We start from the raw sequence: 25137 nt of genomic DNA, 5'->3' as shown, positions 1-25137 counted from the left end.
GGTAAACCAATGGCTGAAGTGGATTGACCCAGGGTCAGATGCTGTTTGCTGTGGTGGGCAGAAGCAAAATTTGAATAACACTACAGTAGACAAATAGATGAAAAGAGCAGATTGGAAGCGAAAGTATGTATGTTCTATATAGTCTATGAAAAACAAGAGATCTTGGCTAACGAGATCTAAAAAATTAGTAACCCTAACTTCTTTCTATGGATTGTATAATGTGAAATAAAATATTTTAGAATCCTCTTAGACTTTCCTCAAGATCAGATTATAATGGACACATTTGTGAATTTGGGGACCGTTTAAAGTTCATGAAAGTAGTGTGTTGCTTGTCATTCGTTTTAGATACACTAGTATGTCGGGGAAACTTAGCAGCATGTATTTGTGATGAAGGTGCTGCTGAGATAAATCTATGGATTGATTTTATCTGGTGAACCTGTGTAAATCATGTGTCCTGGGCTTCTCTAAGAGATGGTGTATGCAGATAACTCCGGTAAAGACAAATATGAATTTGGCCCTCGAAATGGCCCCAGCCATCTCCAAAGTCTTATAGCAGTATGTGCGAATCGACACAACAGGCCAGAGAAGGCACTTGCAGGCAGTGGATCTAGAGAGTGAAGCTTACCTCATCTGAACCTGTCCTAACTTCTATGCTGATCACTTAACTATAGAACATGATTTGGGGTCACCACTGGGTAGTGCAGTATTACCAGGAAGAGCACATCACCTTCTAGTGCTCGCTGATACACGAGGCTTCCTTTCTTTTCTGTGTTTGTCTGAATCAGGATTTATTTTGGCATTTCGGTTAGCTTACAGTGCTTTAGGGCGCTCTGAAACCTACTATAAGATGTAGCCATATTTGCACTAGACTAGATGATACACCTGGTACAAATGTGGCTGTGTGTGTGTGTGGGAGGCTCAATGTGTTTGTGGGTGTCTCTGTGTGGGTGTCTGTGTGTGTGTGTGGCTCTGTGTGTGTGGCTTTTTTTGGTAGGTGGCTCTATGCGTGGTGGCTCTGTCTGTGTGTGGGTAAGTGTGTGTGTGTGTGTAGGTGGCTCTGTGGGTGGCTCTATTTGTGTGTGGGTTGCTCTATGTGAGTGGCTCTGTGTGTGTGGGTGGGTTTGTGTGTGTGGCTCTGTGTGTGGGCGCAAATGCAATAGGTCTCGCATTTGAGAGTGATTAAGCTATTGACATTGTAAATAACAATGCAGTTTCTTAAAATGTTTCAACAACAAAAACATAAACAAAAATAAAGTCATGAGCAATGCCAATAGCTCTAACTTTAACAATGCCGAGACCATTGCATTGTAAATGCTTGTTTCTGACTGCCCCTGCTTTAGGTTTTGGGCTACGCCAGACCTCCGCTCTCCTCGGACTCGAGTTTCCGTTTTAATTTGCTTGTTTGCTCGGCTGCATCAATGCCTGGCAGCTCGAGTCGCCATGGTTTTGGTTGGATGCTGCTTTGCATACAGCGTTTACTGTCTGTAATGGCGCAGACAAGATGGAATGCGTCCTTAGTAATTATTGGTGTTTCTCCTTGCTAGGTGTATTCCTACCCCTAACATGTTTGCTTCTTGGAGATTGTGTTTTGAATGTTTAAACTTTGGTTCTGTATCGCTGATCCTGTGTCCTCTATGATAACGTGAGCTGTAATACTTTTTTTTTTTCTTCTTCAATTTTTTTAAATTGATTTTAATTAACAGATACATTAGCATTTCTTTAGCAGATTCAGCCAAACTTAGTATGTATTAAAGTGATTACAGGTACATGAGATATGTGTTGAGCTGAACCCATCTACATGACTTGAAGGGAAAATAGGTATAGGGTGATAGAAAGAAAGTGACAGTAAAGAAAGGAATGAAAGGAGAGTACGGGAACGGCTCTGTAGCGATGAGTCAAGCTGGGGTTAGCCTGCGGCGAAAAGTGGCAGACCAGCAAGGTCCACCTCCCTTTGAAATGTGTTTGCTTGACCACCACCGCCGCTCATTGTGTACATATTACCATTTTATTAAGCAAAGCCAAACTGGGTGTGTGGGATGAGGCCGGAGCAGCTGTTTACATTTCCCCGTCTTCAGTGATAGCAGAGGTACTCTGAATTGCAGAAATAACCAGCATAGTTCGATATTAAATTAATATTTGTTCTTTTAAGCTTAAAAAGTAGTACAAAAAGTGTCCATGCTGCCGTGCTTTCTTTAAGCCTTCAACTTCTTAAAAAATAACACGGGTGCGCATTCCAGGCATGAGCTGAAAGTGAAAAGGCAAATCAAAATTATGATGTTGAAGCCAGCCCAGAAGCATTTCCAAACGTAAGAGTTTCTGGACGTTTAAAAAAACATATTTGCAATGCAATAGGATTCACATTCAAATGCAATACTTATTGCGTTTCAAAGATGCGGCTGCCGTTGTCCCGGCGGCTTCAAAAGAGAGAGAGGGCATGGCATGCTGAACGTAAGTAAAGCACGTCATGCTTGCAGCAAGAGACACTTAATAAAGAAAATAGTGCTTACACACTTAAAAACACGTACTATGTACTAACAGTAGTAAAGGAGTCAGTCGCCATGGGAGGTTACAGATGAAGACAAGGCGGTAGTAAGGAAGTTGTTATATACCGAGTAGCTCCCAAACAGTTAAAATATATGAAGTACTCTTGCTATGGAGTGATGCGGTCTCGCCAGATATAAAAGTATGTTGTCTGCATAGAGTGAAATTCGCTCCTCCCACCCCCTGGTGCCTCTATACCCCAAATCATTGTATCTTTCCTAATCCAGTGCGCCAGTGGCTCCAATGCGAGGGCGAACAACAACGGGGATGGGGACAGCCTTGTCTAGTGCCTCTTCGCAGCTGAAAGGGTTTTGACAACATTCCCTTGACTCGTACTCGAGCCTGAGGTTCCCAGTATAGCAGCCTTACTCAACTGCAAAGGTTGGGGCTGAAGCCCGGCCTAGGGAGTACCATAAACAAATAGGACCACTCTATACTGTCGAACATCATCGATGCGTCCAGCGCCATCAATGCCGTCTGCTGGGCAGCGGGATCGCTCGTCATGTGGAGCACCCCATACAACCTCCGCAGATTGTGGCGAGTGCTCCTATTGGGCATAAAGCCCGATTGATCCACGTGGATTACCTCTTAGATGAAAGACGCCAGTCTATTGGCCACAGCCTTGGCTAGTACTTTTGCCTCCACGTTAATCAAGGAGATTGAGCGATAGGAGCCACATGGGTCCGGAGGCTTCCCAGCCTTGTATATCACCATAATGGTGGCTGCCCATAGGTCTATCGGGAGTTGGCCCTTCTTGCGTGCCTCCGTCAACATGTTTGGTAATGGTGTTGTTATTATGGAGGCCTGGCTTTTGTATAACTCAATAGGGAATCCATATGGACCTGCTGCCTTCCCTGATTTGAGGGATCCCAAGGTCCCTGCTAGTTCTTCCTCCTTAATGTCAGCATCTAATGTCTTGCGCGCTTTCTCAGTTAGTGTGGGCAATGAGAAATCCCTCAACAGTTCTTCACAATCGCCTTCGGATCTAGTGCTGACGGATGCATACACCCCCTCCAAGTGTGCAGCGAAAGCCTCTGCTATTTCAACACTCGCTGTTCTCAGTGTCCCTGCTTTGTCTCTGACCCCGGTCACCTATGATCATTCTCTATCTCGTTTCTCCAACCAGGCTAGCAGCCTCGATGCTTTTCCTGCTCTATGACCTGATTTGTAGAGCCTCTTCTTTCTGTTTGACCCCAATTAGAGCCTGGACTGCCCCCTCAACACCGCATTATAGGCCTCCCATAAAATTATGTGAGATTCCACTGACCCCACATTCTCTCGGAAATACAGATCCGTATTTTATCTCTAAGTATTGGATCTTGCAACTGCCAGGGGTCAATCCTCTGGAACGTTGCTCTGTTAATGGGTGGACCCCTAATGACCACACTCACCGGGAAATGATTTGAAATGCCCCTTGCCATGTGTATTGGGGGTGTGAATTCTCCCACCTTGTCATTTTGTGCAAAGAAGTAATCAATTCTAGAAAAGAAGCTGTGGCGCGCAGAGTAGTATGTGTATTGTTGTGTCAGAGGGTTGTGAGCCCGCCACAAGTCCACCATGCCCATGGCCGCCAGGAAGCCCGACAGATCTCGCTCCCCCTTCTGGCCCACCTGTGCACTGGACTGGTCCAGCTCTGGGTCCATGACTACGTTTGCATCCCCACCCAATAGAAGCATGTCCTGGGGCAATCCCATCAGGAACTAACTGATCTTGGGGAAGGCAATAGTGTGAAGCCCTGGGGGAATATAAAACGAGCAAAGTACCATCGAGCACCCCTCCCATATACTTGCTACCGCGACACAGCAGCCAGTGTCATCAGCCCAGGTACCCGTTATAACCAGGGGCAACGTATTGCGGATTAGGATTCCCATCCCCCGGGCCCCAGTCAAGTATCCGGAGTGGGCCACCAGCCTATACCCAAAGCGGCCCAGAGTCTTACATCGACTCCCTCTTAGGTTTGACTCTTGTATCAGTACGACATCTTGGAGTGCCGCTTAATGTGTTCAAGGACAAGTGTTCGCTTGATTTTGTTCCCCAGACCATTTACATTCCAGGTCCATATGTGTATATTAGCCAGTTCTCCCATGGTTCCAGGTTGGAAAAATCAAACTTATGAACCCCCCCCCCCCCCTCCCTTGAGATGGTCTTGTGTCAACCTGCAGTATGGTCCTGGGTATAGTGGTCTTTAGCGCACATGCACTTACACACAATAAAAGTTAACATTTTAAACAACTCCCCCTCCCTGCAACCCTGCTAGGTGAGTAGCAAACCTCCCACCTCCCCAACATGCAGAGTGCCTGTCACCCTAACTGTGCAATAACAAACATTGGTGAGGGGTATTGGACCAGCCTCGAGCATGAAGTTGAATAATTCTGCTGTTGAAAACAACCAAACCCTTTTAGGTTATGTTTTGAGAGTAACCTTATCTATAGGCTCTCAGTCGAAGCCCTCTCAGAGGATCGTGGGGGTTCACACCACTGCGAGTGTCCACTCTGCGCCCTGCTTCAATTGGGCACCTACTTTTGTAGTTTCACCCCTAGACCTTCCCGTGCCCCCCACAATGACTCCAGAGAGGGAAAAGTCAGTCTCAGTGCTGGGGTGATATTCCCATGGTCACTTATCTGTTCTTTGTCGCTGGACTGGACTATCGGGCACCTGATCCACCTCTCGCCATCAGTGGTGTGCTCATTCCTGGGCGGCGTTCAACTTCTGCCCCTTTTTGCCCAGCCCTCTAGCCAGTTGCTTGCCTCAGCTGGAGAGTTGAAGAAGTAAGCATTCCCTTCATCGATGATTTTAAGTTTTGCAGGGAGTAACATCATATATTTCACATTTTGTTCGCGGAGGGCACTTTTGACTGCGTTGAATGTGCGTCTTTGGCGCTGGACCTAGAGCGTGAAGTCGGGGAAGAAGCGGATGGAGGCCTATTCATGTTGCAAGTCGCCATGCTGGCGTGCCGCCTGCAGGATGGCGTCCCTGTACCTAAAATTCAGTATCCAGGCTACGATCTGCGTGGGTCAAATAACAAAAAAACACCGGTGCTGTTGCCGTTTTTAACTCTGTTGTAGTGCATTGAAACAAAACAATGTCACATCAACCACTTTTTCCATTGGATTTAATCCCAAGTTTATACAATTTACATTAAAGGTTTACCAACATAGCAATGCAAACTTCTTTACATTTTTAAACAAATATATCTAACCACCTTTAGCACCCTCACCTACAGACATAAAATTCCTTCACTTTCATACATACTTCGCTAGCACCCACTCTCAACCATTCATTCACTCAGTCAAAAGTATTCATCTCAATCAGACCATCACTACACATTACACACTCATCACTACACTACAAACAGAGTTAAAAATGGCAACAGCACTGGCGTTCTTTTGTTATTTGATTATTGTTGGCTTGGCCTTGCTGTTTAGGAGCCAAACCCCGTATCGGTCTCATATGATCTGTGTGGGGGCGCCACGAGACGAGGCCTGGACCCCAGAGGCCCGTGTGATCGTTCTACTGAAAAGAAGGTGGACAGGCGCTTGGGCTTCAGTTTGTTTAGGATCAAGTCTTCTAAGAAGAGGTCGATTGATGGTCCTTCCATTCCCTCCGGCACACCCAAAACCCGAATGTTATTCCTTCGGGCTCTGCCCTCCTGGTCCTTGAGTCTGGCAAAAATTTCAGACTGGTTTTTGGTGAGCACCGAGACCTGTTCTTCTAGCCGTTTAGTTTTGGACTGCAGTCGCCCAATGCCTGCCTCCTCAGTGGACACCTTTTCTGACATTTTCCAGAGGTCTGCTCGGAGTAAGTTTACCTCCTTGGTTACAAAGTCCAGTTTCGGTTCTAGGGTTCCCTGCAGCTCCCTGATTGCCATCATGTTGTCTTTTAAGGAGGGTTCAGGGGTCTGATCATCTTGCTTAGTTGGCGGCAACCCTCCCGTCGCACCCCAATCACAGCCCACAGCCATTGTGTATTTGTCAATGTGGTTGGCCTCGCCTGGCCCCACATTTTTGGTTCGACCCATGGCTGTTGTCTGTTGGGCTAGCAGCTTTCCACAGATAGACTTCGTCTCTGGCTGGAATAATAGGCACTGGTGGTAATGTCTTTGATTGCCGCTCTTAATCTCGCCTTCTTGCCAGTTCTCGCATAGGGTGTGCTTCAGCCTTTCTCTTGCCAACGAGACAGTCCCACAGTCTCAGCTTCCTTGGCTATTGCACTGGACTCCGGCTGTGCCTCCTTATCACCCGGTCTGCAAAAGTTGAGCACAATTCCACATGCACCACCATGAGCTCACCTAGGGCCAGGCCTCTCAATTCCCCGTATGCCTTGACCCTAATGTCGCTGTGCCCAAGTGCTCTGGTCTGGATCGCATCTGGGCAGGCCTCTATTGATTTCTGCGGGGGACCTCACCCCCAGCACCCGGTCTGCCCCGTGCTCGTATGGCCCCATTGCCAGCAACCCCCCCCACCCCGGGGCTCCACACTTGCACCTTTTTTAGTCACCGCTCCGGCCCAGAAGAAGTCCGAAGGGCGGGGTGTGTCAACAAAACTTCGCTTATGCGGCCTGGTCACCTCCTTGCTGCGCTCAGCACTCTGGTGCTAGGGAGCGTCTTCCCTTGTCGGCTCCAGTATCCGCTGCCAACGGTATATCTCACACCGGAGGGAGGCACTCCGGGTCCCTCCGCGCCAGAGCTTGCGGCAACCTCGTCACTCCTGTATTGCGCGGTATCTTGTCTCTCCGAGCGGAGCCCAGGGCCTTCTTCTCTCCCTGAATTACGAGGGTGCCGCCATCTTGCCCGCTCGGGGCGATATTTCTCCGCTCTTCTTGCTCTGCCCTGTGCCTTCGTTCAGGAGCTTTGTCGTAAGTCGGGGCAGCCACCATGGCCTCAGCTAGGCCCTTGTCTCTGGTTACCTCCAAAACAACGGATGATGACGGATGTTACAGGTTTGTTAGCTGGCGGCTTGAGCAGCTCACTCAGATAGCGGCCGTCTTCATCGGCTGCTGGTCACGCCCCCCGTAATTGGGATTTTTGACTCAGTTGGTATTATCAAAGAGCTCCTTAGTTCAAGTCTGTTCAGACTGTATATGCCTCCTGACTTCAAGGATGTCAGGTTTGGATACATGGAATTTGCCCTGAGACATCTACCCTTGAGCCAAGATGGACATACTGCAGAGGTGGGGGTTTTCTTTCTCAATAATAGGAATAGGCTGGCACCTGTGGCACTAATGAGTGATATTCTGTAAGTCCACAACCTGTCAAGGATGGCTATGGAAAAAAGAATGTGACCTTGATTGGCTAGGTATATACTGTACTTAAGATAACAAATCATTCGACCTTTTCATTCCACTGTGGGTCATAAAGGACATTCCTCAAGTGGGTTATACCATGAAGATGAAGGTAGTCTGTCATTTTGGTGGAAGTAAGCTGCACCCAATTATCAGTAACAATTATTTGAGGGAAGCCCTCCTTCCTTCCTTCCTTGAGGAATTCTAAAACTTAGGAGGTGGCAGCTCTGGTAACAAACTCCACTTCTGGCCATTAATTATAATGAGGACCAGAGCATACTACATACAAGAGGACAGTTTGTGAAAGCGTCTAGCAGAATCAAACCCCTACTTTTGACACATGAATTCAGACTAGTGAGTTGATTATGAAGGGGTACAGAATGTCTCTAGGTTTCTGTCGCTGGACATGAAAACTCTCTGATGTGACTATCCGCACCCATGTCCATTTAGAGCCACCAGAAATGCATCCTACAGAAACCCTTGAGGGTGACATCCTCATGTGTTCTTTGTGGCAAGAAGAAAGAATGTTGAACACCCTTGAGAGGGACACATAGGTGATTACGAAGGACACATTTCACTACTCTTAATTCTGCACTCACTTGGGCAAAGGACTGTATAGGACCATTTAAAGATTTAAGGAGGGCAATATTCCAGCACATATTTCTTCATAAAACTAAACTTATTGTCCTTATCTTTCTTGACCTACCACAGTTCCTCATCTGTGTAACCAATTTGGAGGGTGCAAACATCACTCAAATTCATCACCATATCCATTTCCTCACCCTTCTTGCATTCTTCTTCTCCATTCTGACATGGGATGTGAGATAAAAAGTTTGTAGGTTGATTGTTCTGTCCAGGGCCTTAATAAGCCTCAGAACAGTGTTGCTGTAGTTTAGAGCTCAGTTTGACAGTTTGTGCAGTTGTTAACCCCCACTGTTATCTTACTGGGCATACAGGATAGGATTGACAGGAAGAGCGGTGCGGCACTAATTTTTGTGGCCATGACCATTCTTAGGATCTGTATAACTTCAGTCTGTATAGACCCAAATCCTCCTTTGTTCTCCCAATGGCTGGCCCGATTGGTAGCTACATGCAATCTGGAGAAGGCTATCTATGCTAAAAAAAAAAAAAAGGCATTCGCGCCAAAAAGAAGGGACTAGACATACGGTAACCTCTATCCAGGTGGCTCAATCAGATGAACTCCTAGGTCTTTTTATCGTTATCAATTTTGACATACTGCACTTTAGCCTGTTCAAATGACTTTTTTCAATATAATCTTCTCTTGATTTCTTTACTATGTCTGCAATGTTTGCACAAGAAGCACTAGGCACTTTTTTAGTAATAGTCCTTTAGTCATTTAGAAATGGTACAATGATACTTATAGACTGGAAGACATATGCACTGCACTTTACTTTCAAATTATTTTATCATTATTTTCTTCTCTTGTCTTCTTTAATATGTCTGCAATGTTTGCACAAGAAGCACAAGGCACTTTATTAGTACTAGTCTTTTAGCAATTGTACAATCATACACTTAGACTGGAAAACGTATGCACTGGCACTTTATACTGTCAGCACTTTCTGTTAAAACAGTTGGTATGATGCTTGCACAATAACTTGCCTTTTCTGCTTTGTGCTCTCTTACGTGGATGTCAAGTTGGGATTATCGCTTTGACAATTTTGTTCTACCTTCAGCTGTAAAAACTTGTTGTTCTAGATTAGAGGGTGGGGTCTACGCTGTATTGAATTATGCTATGTTTTGTTTTTGTATTGCATAAAAGAAAAAGACATTTTTTTTAAAAAGCAAGGTATGAAATTATTTTGATGGCATTTGAAAAGAAGCAAAGAATTGAGATATTGTTGTGAAAGTTACATGTAATTGGTAATAAAACCCAGAAGGTTGAAAAGTCATTGATAAATTGTGCTAAGATGAAAGCTGTGTGCGTTGTAACACACAAACCCATTGAATATAATATATATGGCCTCCTGGATTGGAAGCGAGTCTTGGGGTGCCAGGCACGCTGAGGAGAAACAAGGCCTAGGCGTGCACAGATGCGTGTGGGAAGGACTTACAGACCCTTGGGTGGTAGACCTTTGTGGGAGTAGACTTGGAGCCTCCTCCTGCTGAAGGTAACAGAAGCAGGCTTTCCGCCCCCAGCAGGGAACACACAGCATCAGCTGGCTGGAATGGCTCTGCCTCGAAACAGGCCGGGCGTGGGACATCCATGAGAGACAGAAGTTGAATGTGGCACAGGAGGCAGACTGAAGTAAGGTAAAGAATGTGGCAGCTTCTGAATGTCATGCCAGGCAAGAATCAAATCAGCAGATACACTACAGACTCAGAAGGCCTACAAAAACAGAAAGTTGCGGAAGGGACACACAATGTGTTTGGCTCTGTACAAAGTTGGCAGCCCTCATTTGGGGCCAATGCATCCTGTCGTTATCGCCAAAGGTAGCCTGTTTACATTTAGTACTAAAAGTGCTTGTGCATGTACTAAAAATGTATTCAGTAAAAGTGGTTGCAATTTGTACATTGACTTTTACTGAATGCATCTGTATTTTGTGAACTGACCTGTGTATTAATAGTCTGATTCGCAAAAAACAGAATCATTTTGGGTCACGATATGACCATGACTGACTTCACAATCCTTAATCAGGTAGGTCACAAATTGTGACCCACTGTGACTAACTACAGTCACAAGCATGGTGGCCTGCTGGGATTAGCAGACCACCATGTCTGTGATTGCTTTTCAATAAAGCAGTAAGTTATTTATTTATTTATTTATTTTTAAATGCAGACCGTTTTCTTAAATGGGAAACGGGTTGCATTTAAAACGAAAAATTTAATGTTTTACAGACATTTTTTTTATGGGTAAGCAGCGGTCCAGTAGACCACTGCCTACTTCTAAAAAAATGTCTTTTTTTTTTTTTTTTAAACAATCACGAAGGAGACTAAGGCGGAGATAGGCCCATAATGGAGTATTAAACCATACAAGTGGTATTACGAAATTGACCCTTCAATGCACTCTGTCTGGTATCCTCATCCTTTTAACAGGGGAGGCAAGGTTACAACCAATTGTCAAAGTGCTCAGATGCCAAACCGGGCACACCAGGATGTCCTACGAAAGACCACAGGCTACACTGCAGACAGTTCTCCTAAATGTATACAGAGGCAGTATTAGAACTGTCAGTGATTAAGGAACAATAAAGCAAATGTGCAGTATGCATTCTAATGTATTGGTTGGTGTATGTCAAGATTTCAGGAGACCTCGCTGTGATGTCCTCTCAAGCCGCCAGTTAAATTCAGGACATTTGTGAGCGAAGTTGTAGATGAAGAAGAAGAAGAAGGCTGGAGGCAGAGGTGAAATGGTCTCAAAACAGCAAACACAAAAGAAAACGATATTGGTCCATTCCGATATCCAATCTCTGTCTAATAGTGTCCCTACGTTGAATATGACATCTGAGCCTGAAACGACAAACATCGGGAGTCCAGGGAGGCAATTAATGCAAAGTGATGCTGAACTAAGGACAGCCTTTTTAAGTAGCGAATATCATGCCTCAATAACCTCCCCTCCCAATCCCGCAAGTGTTTCTGGAAAGGAAGAGCATGAAAGTCAAGGTAGTGGATAGGGCCCAATCAACACATGTGCAAGGAATATGAACAAATGCACTAAAGTTGAATGAGTGGTCAGGGCTGAGCGGTAGAAGCCTTAGAATCATAGAGCTTCTTCTCACAGCAAATTAACCTGGTAGCCATAGTGGAGGCCAAAGAAAGAGCATGATAGGAAGCTGATGAAAGAGACAATTGTCACAACCCAGAAATATAAGCCTCCAAAACTAGGTTTATCCAGCCCACCTCTCAATAGTGAGTACAAAGCCACACCAAGATGCCCTTTTTTAGTGGAACCTCAACGACCGCTCAGCCAGCTTGCTGCTCTGATAAAGCTGTGCAAATGGAGTTGTTAATCCCAGTCAAGAAGGCATATCTGACCTAAAGTCCCTCCTACTGAATGAATGATTATAAAATAAATAATTAGAGTCTGAATGTTAACAGAAACCCAGAAAACACAAGCTTTTCCAGTGCTATTACCTCCGGAGTTTTAAATCATCTATGCCACTGATCGCTGAAAAACAAACAAAGTCCTTAGTTAAAGACACAAGGAATTGTCTTTTTATTTAAAAGATGCCCAAAATAATAAAATGGGAGCCTTCCGGAGCCCTCAAGGACATTTGGCATGCTAAAGGATAATGTTGAACCTATATACGTGTGGTCAAGCATATGAAATTTGTGATCAGGATTTGCATTGTTGATGGTTGCATCTTTATAGGGCATGGGATAGTAACTCACCAAGTTCACTGAAAAGAAGGCAAACTGGTCAATTCCTCCTCTAACAAGAAGTTACTATTATGATAAATGTTCATTATAACTGTTTTGATTCAGCCCAGAGTTCGCCACATTTTACGTAATACACTTTAAACGCCCCACCCTTATATTTTGGGGAATAAAATGGAAAGTAAATAAAATACTGTAGCTAATTTTGACCTTCAAAGATGTTTTGTCACCTTCTGATAGACTCTTTCCTTCAAGTTAAACGTTTAGTACAGCCTTGTTCTTCCTACATTGTAATGTATTTAGTTCACCTGTTTTGGCTGTGCATGAAAGGCTGCCAGACCAAAGTGTTTAATAAACTTTGTGGCTGCCTCTAGGCCAGTCCTAAAAAGGGATAATCTTTATTCACAGATGTACACCTCAAAGCAATGCAATAGTTCAGACACTAAGTGAGTTTTGGGGAAGCCGGTTACGTTATACACAGTCAGTCCCCTGTCTTTTGCTACTTCAAGGGAATTTTGGTTTAAGTCCTTGCACTCTTATATAGTAGGGCTACTTGATGCTGAATATTATACACCTAGAGGCTTTACAAAAGTGAATTTTGTATATTTTATGCTTTTGTTTTTTAATTAATCTGTGGAAATGAAATTACTTTCTCCTGAAGAAGGGATACAAAAACAATACTGAAACATGTAAATGGTAACTTAATAGACAAATGTTGAATTATTTTATGTTTTAAAGTGAATCGAGTCAAATGTAATTTTAAAGTACTGTGGTGCTTGCCATTGTCTTCTGAGCCTTGCAGAAGATAATGCACAGGCTTTCTAAACATGCTCCTTTCTGCTTCCTGTGTACCCCATGAAATTATTTTCCAGTGGCCACCTAAAGTGTGATGATTGTAAGGGGCGGACAGTGAGGGGCTTGAAAACGTAGCTATCAGCTGACCCCATGTCGTTATGGCTTCAATTTCCAGCCAGTCCTGCTGTTTCAGGTAGCAGCAATAAGCATGTTCGGGCGTGTAGTTTCACTTTTCCCATTATGCCTATGGTTGGTATGTACCTTCATGTATATTGCTACTGTCTGAAAAAACAGGACGGCCTTCAAACCACCATCATGACATGGGCTATTAAACTATTATGTTGCTTTTTTTCTATTGTATCCTCCACTACTCCCTATGACAGTTTGTTAGTTTGTCATTAAGAAGTAGACTCCATTAACTTTGGGCTAACAGAGACTTGGATAAAAGGTAAGCTCTGGAAATAAGTACCCATGGAACTTACTATTTAATGGAAAGGGCAGTTCACTCTTGGTACGTCACACACTTTGGACTAAGCAGCACTGACCTTTCTCCTTCTTGCCCCCCTCCCTCATGCTACCGGAGTGATTTGGTCTCTGTGCCCGAGAGAAAATGTAGTCTGGCTGAATTTCCCCATTTTCAATCCCCGTGAGAGAGTGATGGAGGGGAATCCTCAAGTATATCCACCTACCTACAAGATCAACACAAAAAATACTCAAGGTTTTTATAGTCACTGCTGTTAATTCACAGGTCAGACCTCAGAGGGGGGCCCTTGCTAGGTGCTGTGCTAACGTCTACCTTCTGATGAATGTGTGATTACAAAGGAAACATTCCCCACACTCAACCACAATGCCTGTAGTTTAATATGACTCGGGTTCTTACCAATCCAAAGGAGGGACCTGTAGGGTTTTAATAATTCCTTTTGTTTGCATGGTTTGACTGGATACCATAGCTAGGGAGTCCTTCTAAACTGTTGTATAGGTTGAAACATATGGGTAACTCATGGATACAAGATGGCCAGGTGAATCACTGCACTTCAACAGATGACAAATGTTTAGTGTTTTTCAACGATACCAGGGGTACTCATTAATAAAGGAAATCTTTTGAGTATACCTCTAGGTATTTTAAATTATTTTTCCTTCAAACAGGACCTGCGTATTTGTCCTGAAACAAGTGTTGTAAGAACTCTCAGGGCATTTCTTTCCCTCGGTTGAGCCTGCTGAAGTGACATTGTTCCTACCCCAGTGTGGGAGGTCGCTAATGATGAAGCATGCCTTGATACGTTAAGGATGAGATGACCTCTCAAATATCTTTTGCTAACCCTATCGTCTTAAGTCTGAACTGTGGATTAACAGTGGTGATTATAAAAACCTCGTGGATTTCTTTGTGCTGATCTAATTGCCCCATGGTCTTCCCCTCAAATGTTTCCAAATGGAGTAGGTGACAACTTCCATCAGGTCTTTACAGACACTATTTCCTATCCTGGAATTTTGTTTGATGGCCTAAAGCCTTGTGGGTGTTGTAGTCTGTTTTTGTTTCCACTGAACTAGTAAGACTAATACACCTGAAATCAGAGATTTGTAAGTGAAAGTTCAGTACTGGAGACCTTGCCTGTGATAATCTGGAATAATGTGGCCACCCTTAAAAGGAGGCACGCAACCTTTTGGATTCTTGATTGTTTCTGCTGCTAAAATTGACTACTGAAATCTGTATGCCACTTATTTTACTCTGATTCCTAAACTATGGCTGCTCATTCACAAAGTTTCTGCATGAGGTCGGGCCTTGGCACTTTACAGCAATTATATTTTGAGAGGACCAATCAAGGATATGCATACTTTTCATTTTCATTGGGTTTCTTGCTCTTGAAGTAATTGTGAATTTGGGTCCCGGTGAACTGCAGAATTTTAGCTGAACTCACACATGTGCTAGCGATTGATCTATTAGAGACATTTTATAGGCGAGAAACATGTTGACCACTAAGGGGTAGAGCGTAATTTTTGTCAGATTAAAACAAAATAGTCGCCCTCCTTCTTCTTTTTACTTTTTAATCAGGTTGTGACCTCTCCAGAATAAAAATAATTATAGAGGATTCCCTTACCTGTTTTAACCCACACACCACATCTACATCTTACCAGGCCCCTCACACCCACGGCACCTATACGGCAAGGAACAAAAGATCTCCGATAAATAGCCCCTTTATGGGTTTCCGTCGAGCATTGCAGCGCCGGCTCGACGAGGAGCAGACCCATATGATGAAGCATGACACCTAGCTTGCTGGGTGTGTGAGGGTCCTAGTTCCGAAAGGAGGTATTTCCCACCACTCTGAGTACTCACCAGGTGGCCAACTTGCCACCCAGGAACACCGTACCTCTTTTGTCTTCTAGTTCTACCCAGGGCAAGTACGGTGGACCTTTATCAAGCCCTCATTTTCCTCCTTGTTGTTTACTAAGTCTAGCTAGGAAACCAGAAATGGGGGTCAGGTGGGTGACGTGTGTTTCCTTCTTTTACATGCCTTCGATCCGAACCCATGCTCTTGTTGCCCACTATACAAATTTTTCTAGTTTGCCCCAGTGGCCAAGTCTGGCGAGTCCTGAACAGAGACAGTGTAGTTGAGGGACTGGGTCCTTCTTCCAAGGACAGAGAGAAAAACTACACTAAAGGCACAGAAGCCATTGATGACTTCAGGCAGCTACTAGAACGTGGCCTCAACGCCGGGGTGGCGAGTGCATAACAGCAGAGCTTTAAGCATTAATGTTATTGTGTCTCACTGGTTAACATTGTGCCAGATTACCTAGGCTGGAATAGGGCTATCCATCACTAGTGCTCACCATCCAACTGCCGTCTGTATGAAAGAGCAGATCAGTGCTCAGTGAACTCTACCCGGTGCTGTTTCAAGACATCTAGCCTGTATTTGTTTTTATTTGTTGCACCATTCTGTCTTTTTACATAGTATTGATGGCACACAGAGGGATTCAGCATTCTCAACCTTTGATCAATTTAAAAACCTTCTAATAAATTGTCATTTCTGTTTTGCAGTGAACTTAAGCATTTCTTTTTTCTCCCGTCTCCCCTCCGCTCTTGTGATCCCCACTATTTTCCTCTAATGTTCTCTCTTCCTTCATTCGCTTCCTCTACATTGCCACTCACTATCTCAATTCTACTTTTCTACCTGCTCCTCCATCACTCTCTGCTTTCCTTCTAACTATATCTTCCTACTCATTTTACTCTACATTTCATCTCCTCTGTGTTCCCTTCTGTATTCATCCTTTAACATCATCATCGTATCCCTCTCTCTCCTTCCACTTTCCCTTTCTCCCTGTTTCCCCTTTTCTTCTGCTCCTTTTGTCCATCTTTTCAGCTGGATCGTAGTGTGAGGGAGATAGAGCTGGGATTGGAATATGGCCCTCCAAATATGAACATCGCGGGGCAGATCCTGAAGTTTGAAAACGGGCAATGGATAGCAGGTATGGTCTGGTAAGCGATATAAAGGCTGATAGTCCGCATAGACCTGGAAAAATTGTTTATCTTACTCCTTGTCTCCTGAATTGTAGACGGCAAGGAAAGTTGGTGACTCAAGAGTATGGTATACATCAGACTGCGACCACTTTCACCTTCGTTCAGGAGAGACATGTTCAGGACAGAATATGTACATTTTTATAAACCCTGAAAAGGATCAGACTAATGTATCTTGTTATACATTTGTATTTTATTTTTATATAAGCTCTACTGGGCAGGGCATTACTTTGCATGGCTAAAGAGGATTAATTTTTTTTGTCGATCCGTGGACATAGTCGGTTTACTATGTGTATGATAAACAGACTGTCATCTTCTGCAGAGGCGCCAAATGCTGAGAAGGGGAGTAGATGGCACTGCTTGTTAAAGGAAAATCTATGTTTGCAACAACGTTTCCCCAAAAATGAAAAGTACTCTACAGTAGTTTCTTTACTTTTAGCTGAGATATACATATTGATTAAAAACAGCCAAGGTTAAAGACCCAGGAGAAATTCTTCTCCATATTTTCTCCTGTGCATCTTTCACATGAGTGTGTAGCAGAAATGTACATTGGCATTTTATAAAAGTGTTTTATTTCCTCCACATGCAAAATATTTTTGTACATGTTGAAAAACCCCTTTGTTTTACACCCTGTGATAAAATATGGGTGTTTGAGGAAACGTCAACATCTGTTTACACTATTTTGAGACTAGTATAATATATAATATGGAAAACTCCCTCCCCTGCATTTTAAAACACCCCGTTCTGAAGCTTCCTTCACAGAGCTTGCCTTGGTGTTGTAATGGAAAATGTCTAGAGCAGCCTTCACCTCCACTTCATGGTGTCCATACCCTACGTCTGTTTCACCATCAGTTCTTCTATATGGTAATGGTGCTAGAGATTTCCCTGAGAGGTTTTCGCTGCCAACAACACGGTGGTCGGGAATTTGCCAGGTGGAGAGAGTTCCATGAAGTCTGGGTCGCTCAACACAAGTGTAATTTTCCCATTCTCTTGGGTTTCTTTCCCATTGGCTTTAGCTAATCCCCGAGTACCATCTGTATTTATTAGGGCGAGAAGAGATTTAGTAATACTAATCTCAGAATTTTTAATATTCTTTTTAGTAGTCTCCAAAATATGCCAAAAATAGATCTCTACTGCCCAGTCATGCTGAACGCCACACCTTGATGCAAATCCTCCATGTAGCAAAGGGGCACACCAACCAGTACTGAAGATTTTCGGGGGCACAACATTTTGTTACCCTATATGCAAAAAATGCAGAATTTGAATAGAATGCCAAATATAAGAATGTCTTGCAAACAGGCAAAATGCAGTCATTCATTATTAGTGACACTCTTCAGTCTAAATTTGCAGTGTTTTCTGCTTTTGCTGCACATGATGCCTCTGAGCTGGGCACCAGGGAGAGCATTTTGTTTTGGGCGTGTTTGCCTCCTAAACAGAAGAATTATGGTAGTGCAGAGATTTTGTAAACAAGGTAGGGATCTTCCTCAAGTCTTTGAAAATCAGTCTTAGGCTGACCTAACTATAATCCGTTAGGTTTCTCAAAAGTCCAGTAATGCCGTGGGCACTGTCAATTGAGTGCCAGGGCAGTACTCCAGAAAGTGGGGTAACACTGGAGTAGAATAAGTCACATGACCGGCTAAAGCTTGTTGTGTGACTAACTGTTCCTGGCCCATTTACCCTTTTAGAGGCTGACTGGCTTGGTGAGAAATTCTCCTGGCAAGACTAGCACTTTTGTGCAGGCTGTGGACTCGTCAAAGGTGTTTCACAAGCAAGTGCAGAAAGAGACGAGGGATACTTGGTTGTTCCAAGGGACTTCTAGCAAACATTACGGTCTGCTCCCTAAACCTTTGCACAATTAGGAACAATGATAGTTTCTCAAAACAACTATATTGCTAAGTAGAGCCACTGCAATCCACTCAAGGAAAAATGAAAGCTTCTTCCGCCAATGCAAGTATACCACATGTAAGGAATTAGCTATTCAGTCTTGCTTTTGCCGCCATCCAATGAGGCTGTTTATGTTTAATTCTCAATATTTTTCTTGTCTTGAGTAGAGTCTGGGGGTACAGGGGCAGGTAACGAAGTACAGCGCCTGCAAAAACGAAACCAGCAGCTGGAGGAGGAGAACAACCTGCTGAGGCTGAAGGTGGAGGTTATGTTGGACATGGTGAGGGCACAGGGGTGGGATCTGAGGAATAGCTCTGCTGTCTGTGAATGATCTTCAAAACCTAAGGGATAGGTATCGGGCACCAACCTGTAAGATGTGCATAACATTGAGAGTGGTTCTGCTGTCTATATCTGTGAGATAGGTATAATGTGAAAAATCTCTATTTTGTGAACCCTGGGCATAAGAAATGTATCTTGTAGGAAACTGGGTTTTTGTTGCAGTAGCCCCCCCCCAACTTTTTGCCTGTCATTTGATGCAACTTTGACTGAAATGCACTTGGTTCTTGCTAAACATGTCCCCAGTGCGAGTCTTCTTTACCCAAAACAAGACAACTGGTCATTTGATCCCAAAGTGACCAGGATTGTAGCACCTCTGTAAGTCCCTAGTAAGTGGTACCTCTGGTACCTAGGGCTTAGGTAATAAATAGGGTCCCTAAGAGCACCAACATATCTTATGCCACTCTAACGGACCCAGCACCGAACTCATACAGACTACCACTGTGTGCTCTAAAACGTGAAAATACAACGTCGCACACCTGTTTGCCATGTTCCCTAACACTGCATTGAAAATTTGTAAGTAATCCCTACAGCAGGACTTAAAGCCCTAAGGCAGGGTGCATTATATTACATGTATGGACATATCTGCATGAGCTGATATGTCCCTGTGCTGGCCAGTTCAATTACGTCCAGTACAACTGACCAATGAAGCCATTTTAAGTACATGTGCTGGACACTGGTCAAAAGCGAGTTCCCCAGCTACATGATGGCTTCACTGAAACTAGAGATGTTTGGTATCAAACATCTCATATTAATAAACCCACACTGATTCCAGTGACAGATTTATTAATACATGCACCCAGAGGGCACCTTAGAGGTGCCCCCTGAAAACCTACCACTACTAGTGTGCTGACTGACTGGTCCTAGCCTGCCTGCCACCACAGACGAGTTTCTGACCCCCAGGTCAAGAACCAAGCCAACATGACGACCTGTGAATTAGTATTCCAAGGCAGGGGGCTTCAAAGAGCTAACTGCCTTTGGTATGTGAATCTGGCTTCCCTCACAGAAAAGTATGGCGACCCCCCTATCCCCCCCCCCTCCTGTCCAGGGCCCATTTGGCACCTGGACAGGTGGGAAACTCAGTAGTCACAAAGGTGCGTTCACTTTCAGGTTAGTGCCACCCCTAAGATGGGCTACCTAAGTGAATGCGAAATTTCAGAGTCTGACATCTTTGTGATGATATACTTTGGAACTCTGGGACAGAGTTATACCCATTTCTCAAAGGAAGTGGTCATACGGGATGCTTAGTGACCCCAGGGGTAAGTAGTCCGTTGGCTACTACCCACGCTCCCCTAAACCTAGCATTTAAGGGAGCCCCTGGCACCAAGAAATCAGATCCTACTGACCTAAAAGAAGAAGTAGGACTGATGAGCTGTGAAAAGCAAGAACTGTGGAAGAGCTACTGACTTGGCGCCAATTCTGCTGATCTGCTCGCTGTTCCAAATGATGGTGCCAAAGTCAACTCATCCTGTAAGCTGCTGGACCTTAAAAAGCCTGGGAGGACTACCAGCACTTCTGCCAAGACTCCGGAACTCACGTGGAGCAGCGCAGCTGCTTCCCTGCACCCTGCAGGTACCAAAGAAAGAACTGTGAGGACTCCAGACCGCGTAAACTCAACACCAATCAGCACCACTGCACCAGTCGCTCCAAGTTTGAGTTGAAGTGAGCCAACGGTGCCAGCGTGCTCCCCCATCCTTCCAGAGAAGAACCCTACCTTGGGTTTGCCAGGAGGGGACTCCTTGACGCCGCTTGCAGCCTCTTTGTGTAGCCCCCCTGACCACGAGTGACTCAGCTGTAAAAATCTGATGCCTCAAGACACCTCTGTACCTGTCGCCTATGACCTGAATGGAAGTGAACCAAAGGTGTCCCGAGCATAGTGAGACCTGATCTCCCTTGTTGGTTCAGCCTGACTGGTTTCCTAGTCCAAACCTGCAGCCTCTTTCCGACTGGACTGATCTCCATTGACTAACAATGGGCATCCGACGTTGTATCACACCTCGGCACTCAGATGCCCCAGAGCCTCCCGAGGTGACCTGTTGGTGTGGCCTTGGACCTTGCCCCATACTCACCTTAAGTCCAGGAGACTGGTCCCATAAGTTGCTGGGAAGTGTCAGAATGCAGTACATGTTTTTCTCTCATAGAATCACATTGGGCACCCGATGCTGAAACACAACTCTGCACCCAGATGCCTGATAGCCTACCGAGGTGACCTGTTGGTGTGGCCTTGGACCATGCCCCATTCTCACCTTAAGTCCAGGAGATTGGTCCTGTAAGTCTCCGTGAAGTGCCCGAATGCAGTATAAGTTCTTCCCCCTTTGGATAACATTGTGCACCAGAAGCTGAAAAGCACCTCTGCACCCGGCTGTCCCAGTGCTGCCTAAGGTGACCTTGCCCTATACTCACCTTAAGTTCAGGAGATTGGCCCATAAGACGCTGTGAAGTACCTGTATGCAGTGTATGTCTTTCCTTCATAGGATAACATTACCACTTCAGGAACTGCACTGTGTTGATTTTTCACCCTATAAAAATGTATTACTAGAAACGTACGTACCTGATTTTGATGATCTTGGTGCCAAACATTATATAAAGATAAGAGCTATTTTTATAAATTGGTGTGGACCTCGACTGTGTGTGTATTGCAGATGTCTAACACTCCTGTCTGATAAGCGTAAGGCTGCTGAACCACACCACCCCCTAAAGGAGCCCATTTGTGATTGCTATAGCAAGTCTCTGTCTACTCATAGGGGAATACCTGGACTATTTGCGCACTATACCTCTTCTTGGTATACTATATAAAGAGCCAGCCTCCTACATATCTACACAAGGAATAGTTCTATTGCATAATCCTGTAATATCTGTGTAACAAAAAATGCAGATGTGCTGTTGACCCATGGAGATCTGTATACCTTAAAGGATACCTCGGCTGTCAAAGCCTGTGAAATATGTTAAACCTAATATATCTGAAGTCTGAGCCTCTGTGATCTATGTAGCCTTAAGGATAGTTCTGCTATTAAACCCTGTGCGATGTCCACAACACCTTGCTGATGAACCATCTGAGATCAGATACCATATGATGTGTCTGATGACACTGATGCCTAAGCCTGTAAGATTTCTGTAGCTTGTAATCACACTTAATAGTGTTGCTGTCTTAGCTTGTGAGGTTGAGGGCTTTTTATTCTCAGTGGTAGTTATGCTGTCCGAGGTATGAGCCTGTATTATCTGTTTACTTCAAGGGGTAGTTGCTCACTAGATTTTAATGTTTTTACTTTGTAATCTAATAGATGGATTTGCTGTCTTAGAGTGCAAAACACCTCAGAGAAGTGATATGCTATTGGCTCCATCTTTTTGAAGAATTCATCATACTTTGCTTCTAGAAGTTGACTATTGAAAGACATTTTATTTTGCATGGCTGTCATTAACCAGTTCTGATACTTTATTCTTGTTTTCAGCTCACTGAATCAATGGCGGAGTCTCACCTGATGGAAAAAGAGGTGGATGAACTTAAGAACCTTAGCAGAAGGAAAAAGTGAAATGTGAAATGAACTGGCTGTGCTTTCTAAGAAATGTCTGTACGGCAAAACAGAGACAAAGGAATGCGACCATTCTAGACCAAGATTAGTTTTCCCAGCCTTAGATGCTGATTTAGAAGGGTGACTATATGTGGACAAATAATGTAGGAGAAATCCCTTGGTGATCTTCCCGTCTTTTGAGGCACAAAATCAAAACATCCTATTTCCAAGGGATTGTAACACAGATGATGCAGCCACTGTAAAATGGTATCAGTAAGGCAGCCATCTTGAGATTTCAAAATGGAAGACACACCAATAAGGCATCACAATGAATCCCTTCTTATAAATCAGGGACCTTGTTGATCAGCATGCTGAGAACATTTCCACCAAATGAGGCATTTCATGCTGTACATGTTGTGGGGCTATGGGGTACAATCTTCCCCCATTTTTAGCCAATGCATTAAAAGTCATGGTACGTCCGGAACAACTTCTCTTTAGGGGCCTGGAGCCTCCTCCTGGTACTTGGGTTCACCCAACATTGTCCTTTCTCAGTAGTTGGTACTTTGTTTGAGACATTCGGTACACTGCTCCTCTCTAGCACTTTGAAAATCCCTTTGGTCTGGGTGAACCTGGATCCACCTGTGCTGAAGGGTGAAAAAGATTGTATATCAAAGTGTGTGTGTATGTGTTTTTACATAAAGCTTTATTTAATTAAACACAATGTTATAGTATTTCTGCGTTTTTGTCTGTGATTGTGACTACTTACATGTATGGGCGCTGCTTCTGTTGACCTAGTAAGTGTGGGAAAATGTGTCAATCACAACAGTTTAATGGAAAATCGTGAATTAGAAAACTCCACTAACTCTGCCCTTGTCATGTAAATGGGAGCACAGAGTTTTGTAGCTCCACATAGCTCCCAAGCAGTTTAAAGTTACTTCATGGGTTACGTCGCAAATTCTTACAAAATCAATAAAACAAAATTGATTCTAAATTTACTGTTATTTTCTGCGCCCTCCAGGTCTCTTTGGAGGCATTACATAACTCTTGGTTACATTCCAGTAGAACAGCTTATGGTATGGTCAAGCTGCTAAGACAAAATGTAGCTGTTAAAATGTTACTTATGCTAAAAGAAATGTGATAATGCCGCCCAGGCATCGATGGGCTTCTGCTGGCTGAGAAGAGTGGAAGTTGTGTTTTAAACCTCTTTTTGTTGATTTTTTTTCATTTGGTACGTCACAAACCTACTTTAAGTACTGAAATTAAGGGGTAAAGTGCATGTTTCGCCTATTTGAGCCTGGCGTTTTTATATTTGCAAGCTCCCATCAGTTTCTCATTCTCCCTGGTTGGTTTCCAGACTGTGGAAAGTGACTCTCCTATGTAGACACCTAGAGGTTAGCTTTTAGTCCAGTGCTGCATACAAACATGTCTTTCAACCCTGGGTTCTTATTTCTTCTTCGCATTTTGTTCAGCAGCATTTATTTCCACTTCCTTTTATCTATTGCTTCATATCCCTGAAGAGGCCTCAATGTGCTTTCTATCATAACACACTACTCTTCACGTTCTGTTCGTGAGTGAGTGCTCAGTAGGATGAATATGATCTTTGATTCTCTGCCCCAGTTGGATAAAGGAAATGCCACTGTGGACCCATCCTTGCCCTGGTGGGTATTTTATTTTAAGTCTTGTAATTGCCCAATGCATGTCTTGTCCTGGGAACAAATTAGGAGTATTTTTGATGTTTGTAGCTAAAAGGAAGGGATATAAAGGGAATTGGTGCCAACACCAGTGCTGCTACTCACTTGCATGAACCAGGTTCCACTGAAGAATTAAAAGACATGGAGAATAAAACCAAATATGAGGGGGGTTGAAAACGAGATGTAGTTATCAATACAACAAAATAATTTCTACTTTTCCTTCAGTGAATACGCTTTGAGGTTTTAAAATGTCCAAAGAGGAGCATAGCTGCCAAGTGGCAGTACGTCATTCAGTGCCTTCTCGTAGCCCTGGATTTTCATCCAGTAGCAGGTTACGTTCTTGGAGTTATAGTTTGACTTTCACCATCATGCAATGGCTAAAACTAGCTGAAGGGGTAACATGTGCAAGAGAGGGGTACTATTTAAATTGAAAGGGAGATATAATATTTACAACTGCGTTCCAATTTATCTAAAGGCATTACCATCTAAATATCAGCATAAACTATTGAAGATTGACGTTACCGAGTGAAAAAGGTACAAATTAAGTGTATAAGAACCTTAAGTGGCTAGACTTTGTAAGAAAAGGAGCACTGCCGTATAGAGAAAATAATGGACACTGCCGTATAGAGAAAATAATGGACAAACAGATGAGGCATCCTCAAATAAGCCACGTAAAGCTAACACTGCCCAGTTAAAAAAATCTTTACGCAATATACAGACCTTTCAAAATAAAGAACTGATGCCCCAACCTTAGGTTGGACTCGAATCCAATCAGATAAGCCCAAGCTTCCTTGATGTCCAATATTCTTATGTTCATATATTAGAAACACAAGCACCTAGAATCAGGGTCTGGGGGAATGAGGGAATGGGAATGGGAAGGAAGAAAAACCAGAGTACGAGATTGTAGGAGGCTTGCTTAGTATATGGTGCACACTCCAAGGAGTGATGTACCTTGCACTAATCCAGGCAACCTTTATGGCGATTTTAGTGGGATTTGATAGACATAGAAAGCTCTCAATGTGGTATCTGTGGAGAGCCTCCTTCTGGCTTATCTTGAAGGAGAGTAAAGCAGCTTCTTTTACCACATTTAGCAGAATACTTAAAAATAATCAGGTAAGTAGCACAAATATACACTGGTCTCCAGGGGGAGATAAAACCATATACTAAGAAAGTGGAATGCCAACTGCAGGGAAGAACTGGACTTGGACCAGAAGACTCTGAGGACCTGGGGACACAAGGAACCACACAAGGTAAGTAC

General features: G+C 43.9%; 1 protein-coding gene across 1 annotated transcript in view; it reads left to right on the top strand.

Moving 5' to 3' along the window:
* The window catches only part of CBY1 (chibby 1, beta catenin antagonist), a 39532-nt gene extending 16613 nt beyond the window's left edge, over positions 1-22919 (top strand). Inside the window, exons 3-5 of the mRNA XM_085601291.1 lie at positions 16305-16410; positions 18511-18623; positions 22129-22919. Of these exons, the coding sequence (XP_085457417.1) occupies positions 16305-16410; positions 18511-18623; positions 22129-22209 (300 nt within the window). The 3' untranslated portion in view covers positions 22210-22919. The remainder of the gene's footprint in view (positions 1-16304; positions 16411-18510; positions 18624-22128) is intronic.
* The last annotated feature ends 2218 nt before the right edge of the window (positions 22920-25137 follow it).

Source organism: Triturus cristatus, chromosome 4_2 (genome assembly GCF_964204655.1).
Source record: "Triturus cristatus chromosome 4_2, aTriCri1.1, whole genome shotgun sequence".
Taxonomy (NCBI): Eukaryota; Metazoa; Chordata; class Amphibia; order Caudata; family Salamandridae; genus Triturus; species Triturus cristatus.
Note: the sequence above shows the minus strand (reverse complement) of the source record. Positions and strands in the feature narration are given on the sequence as shown.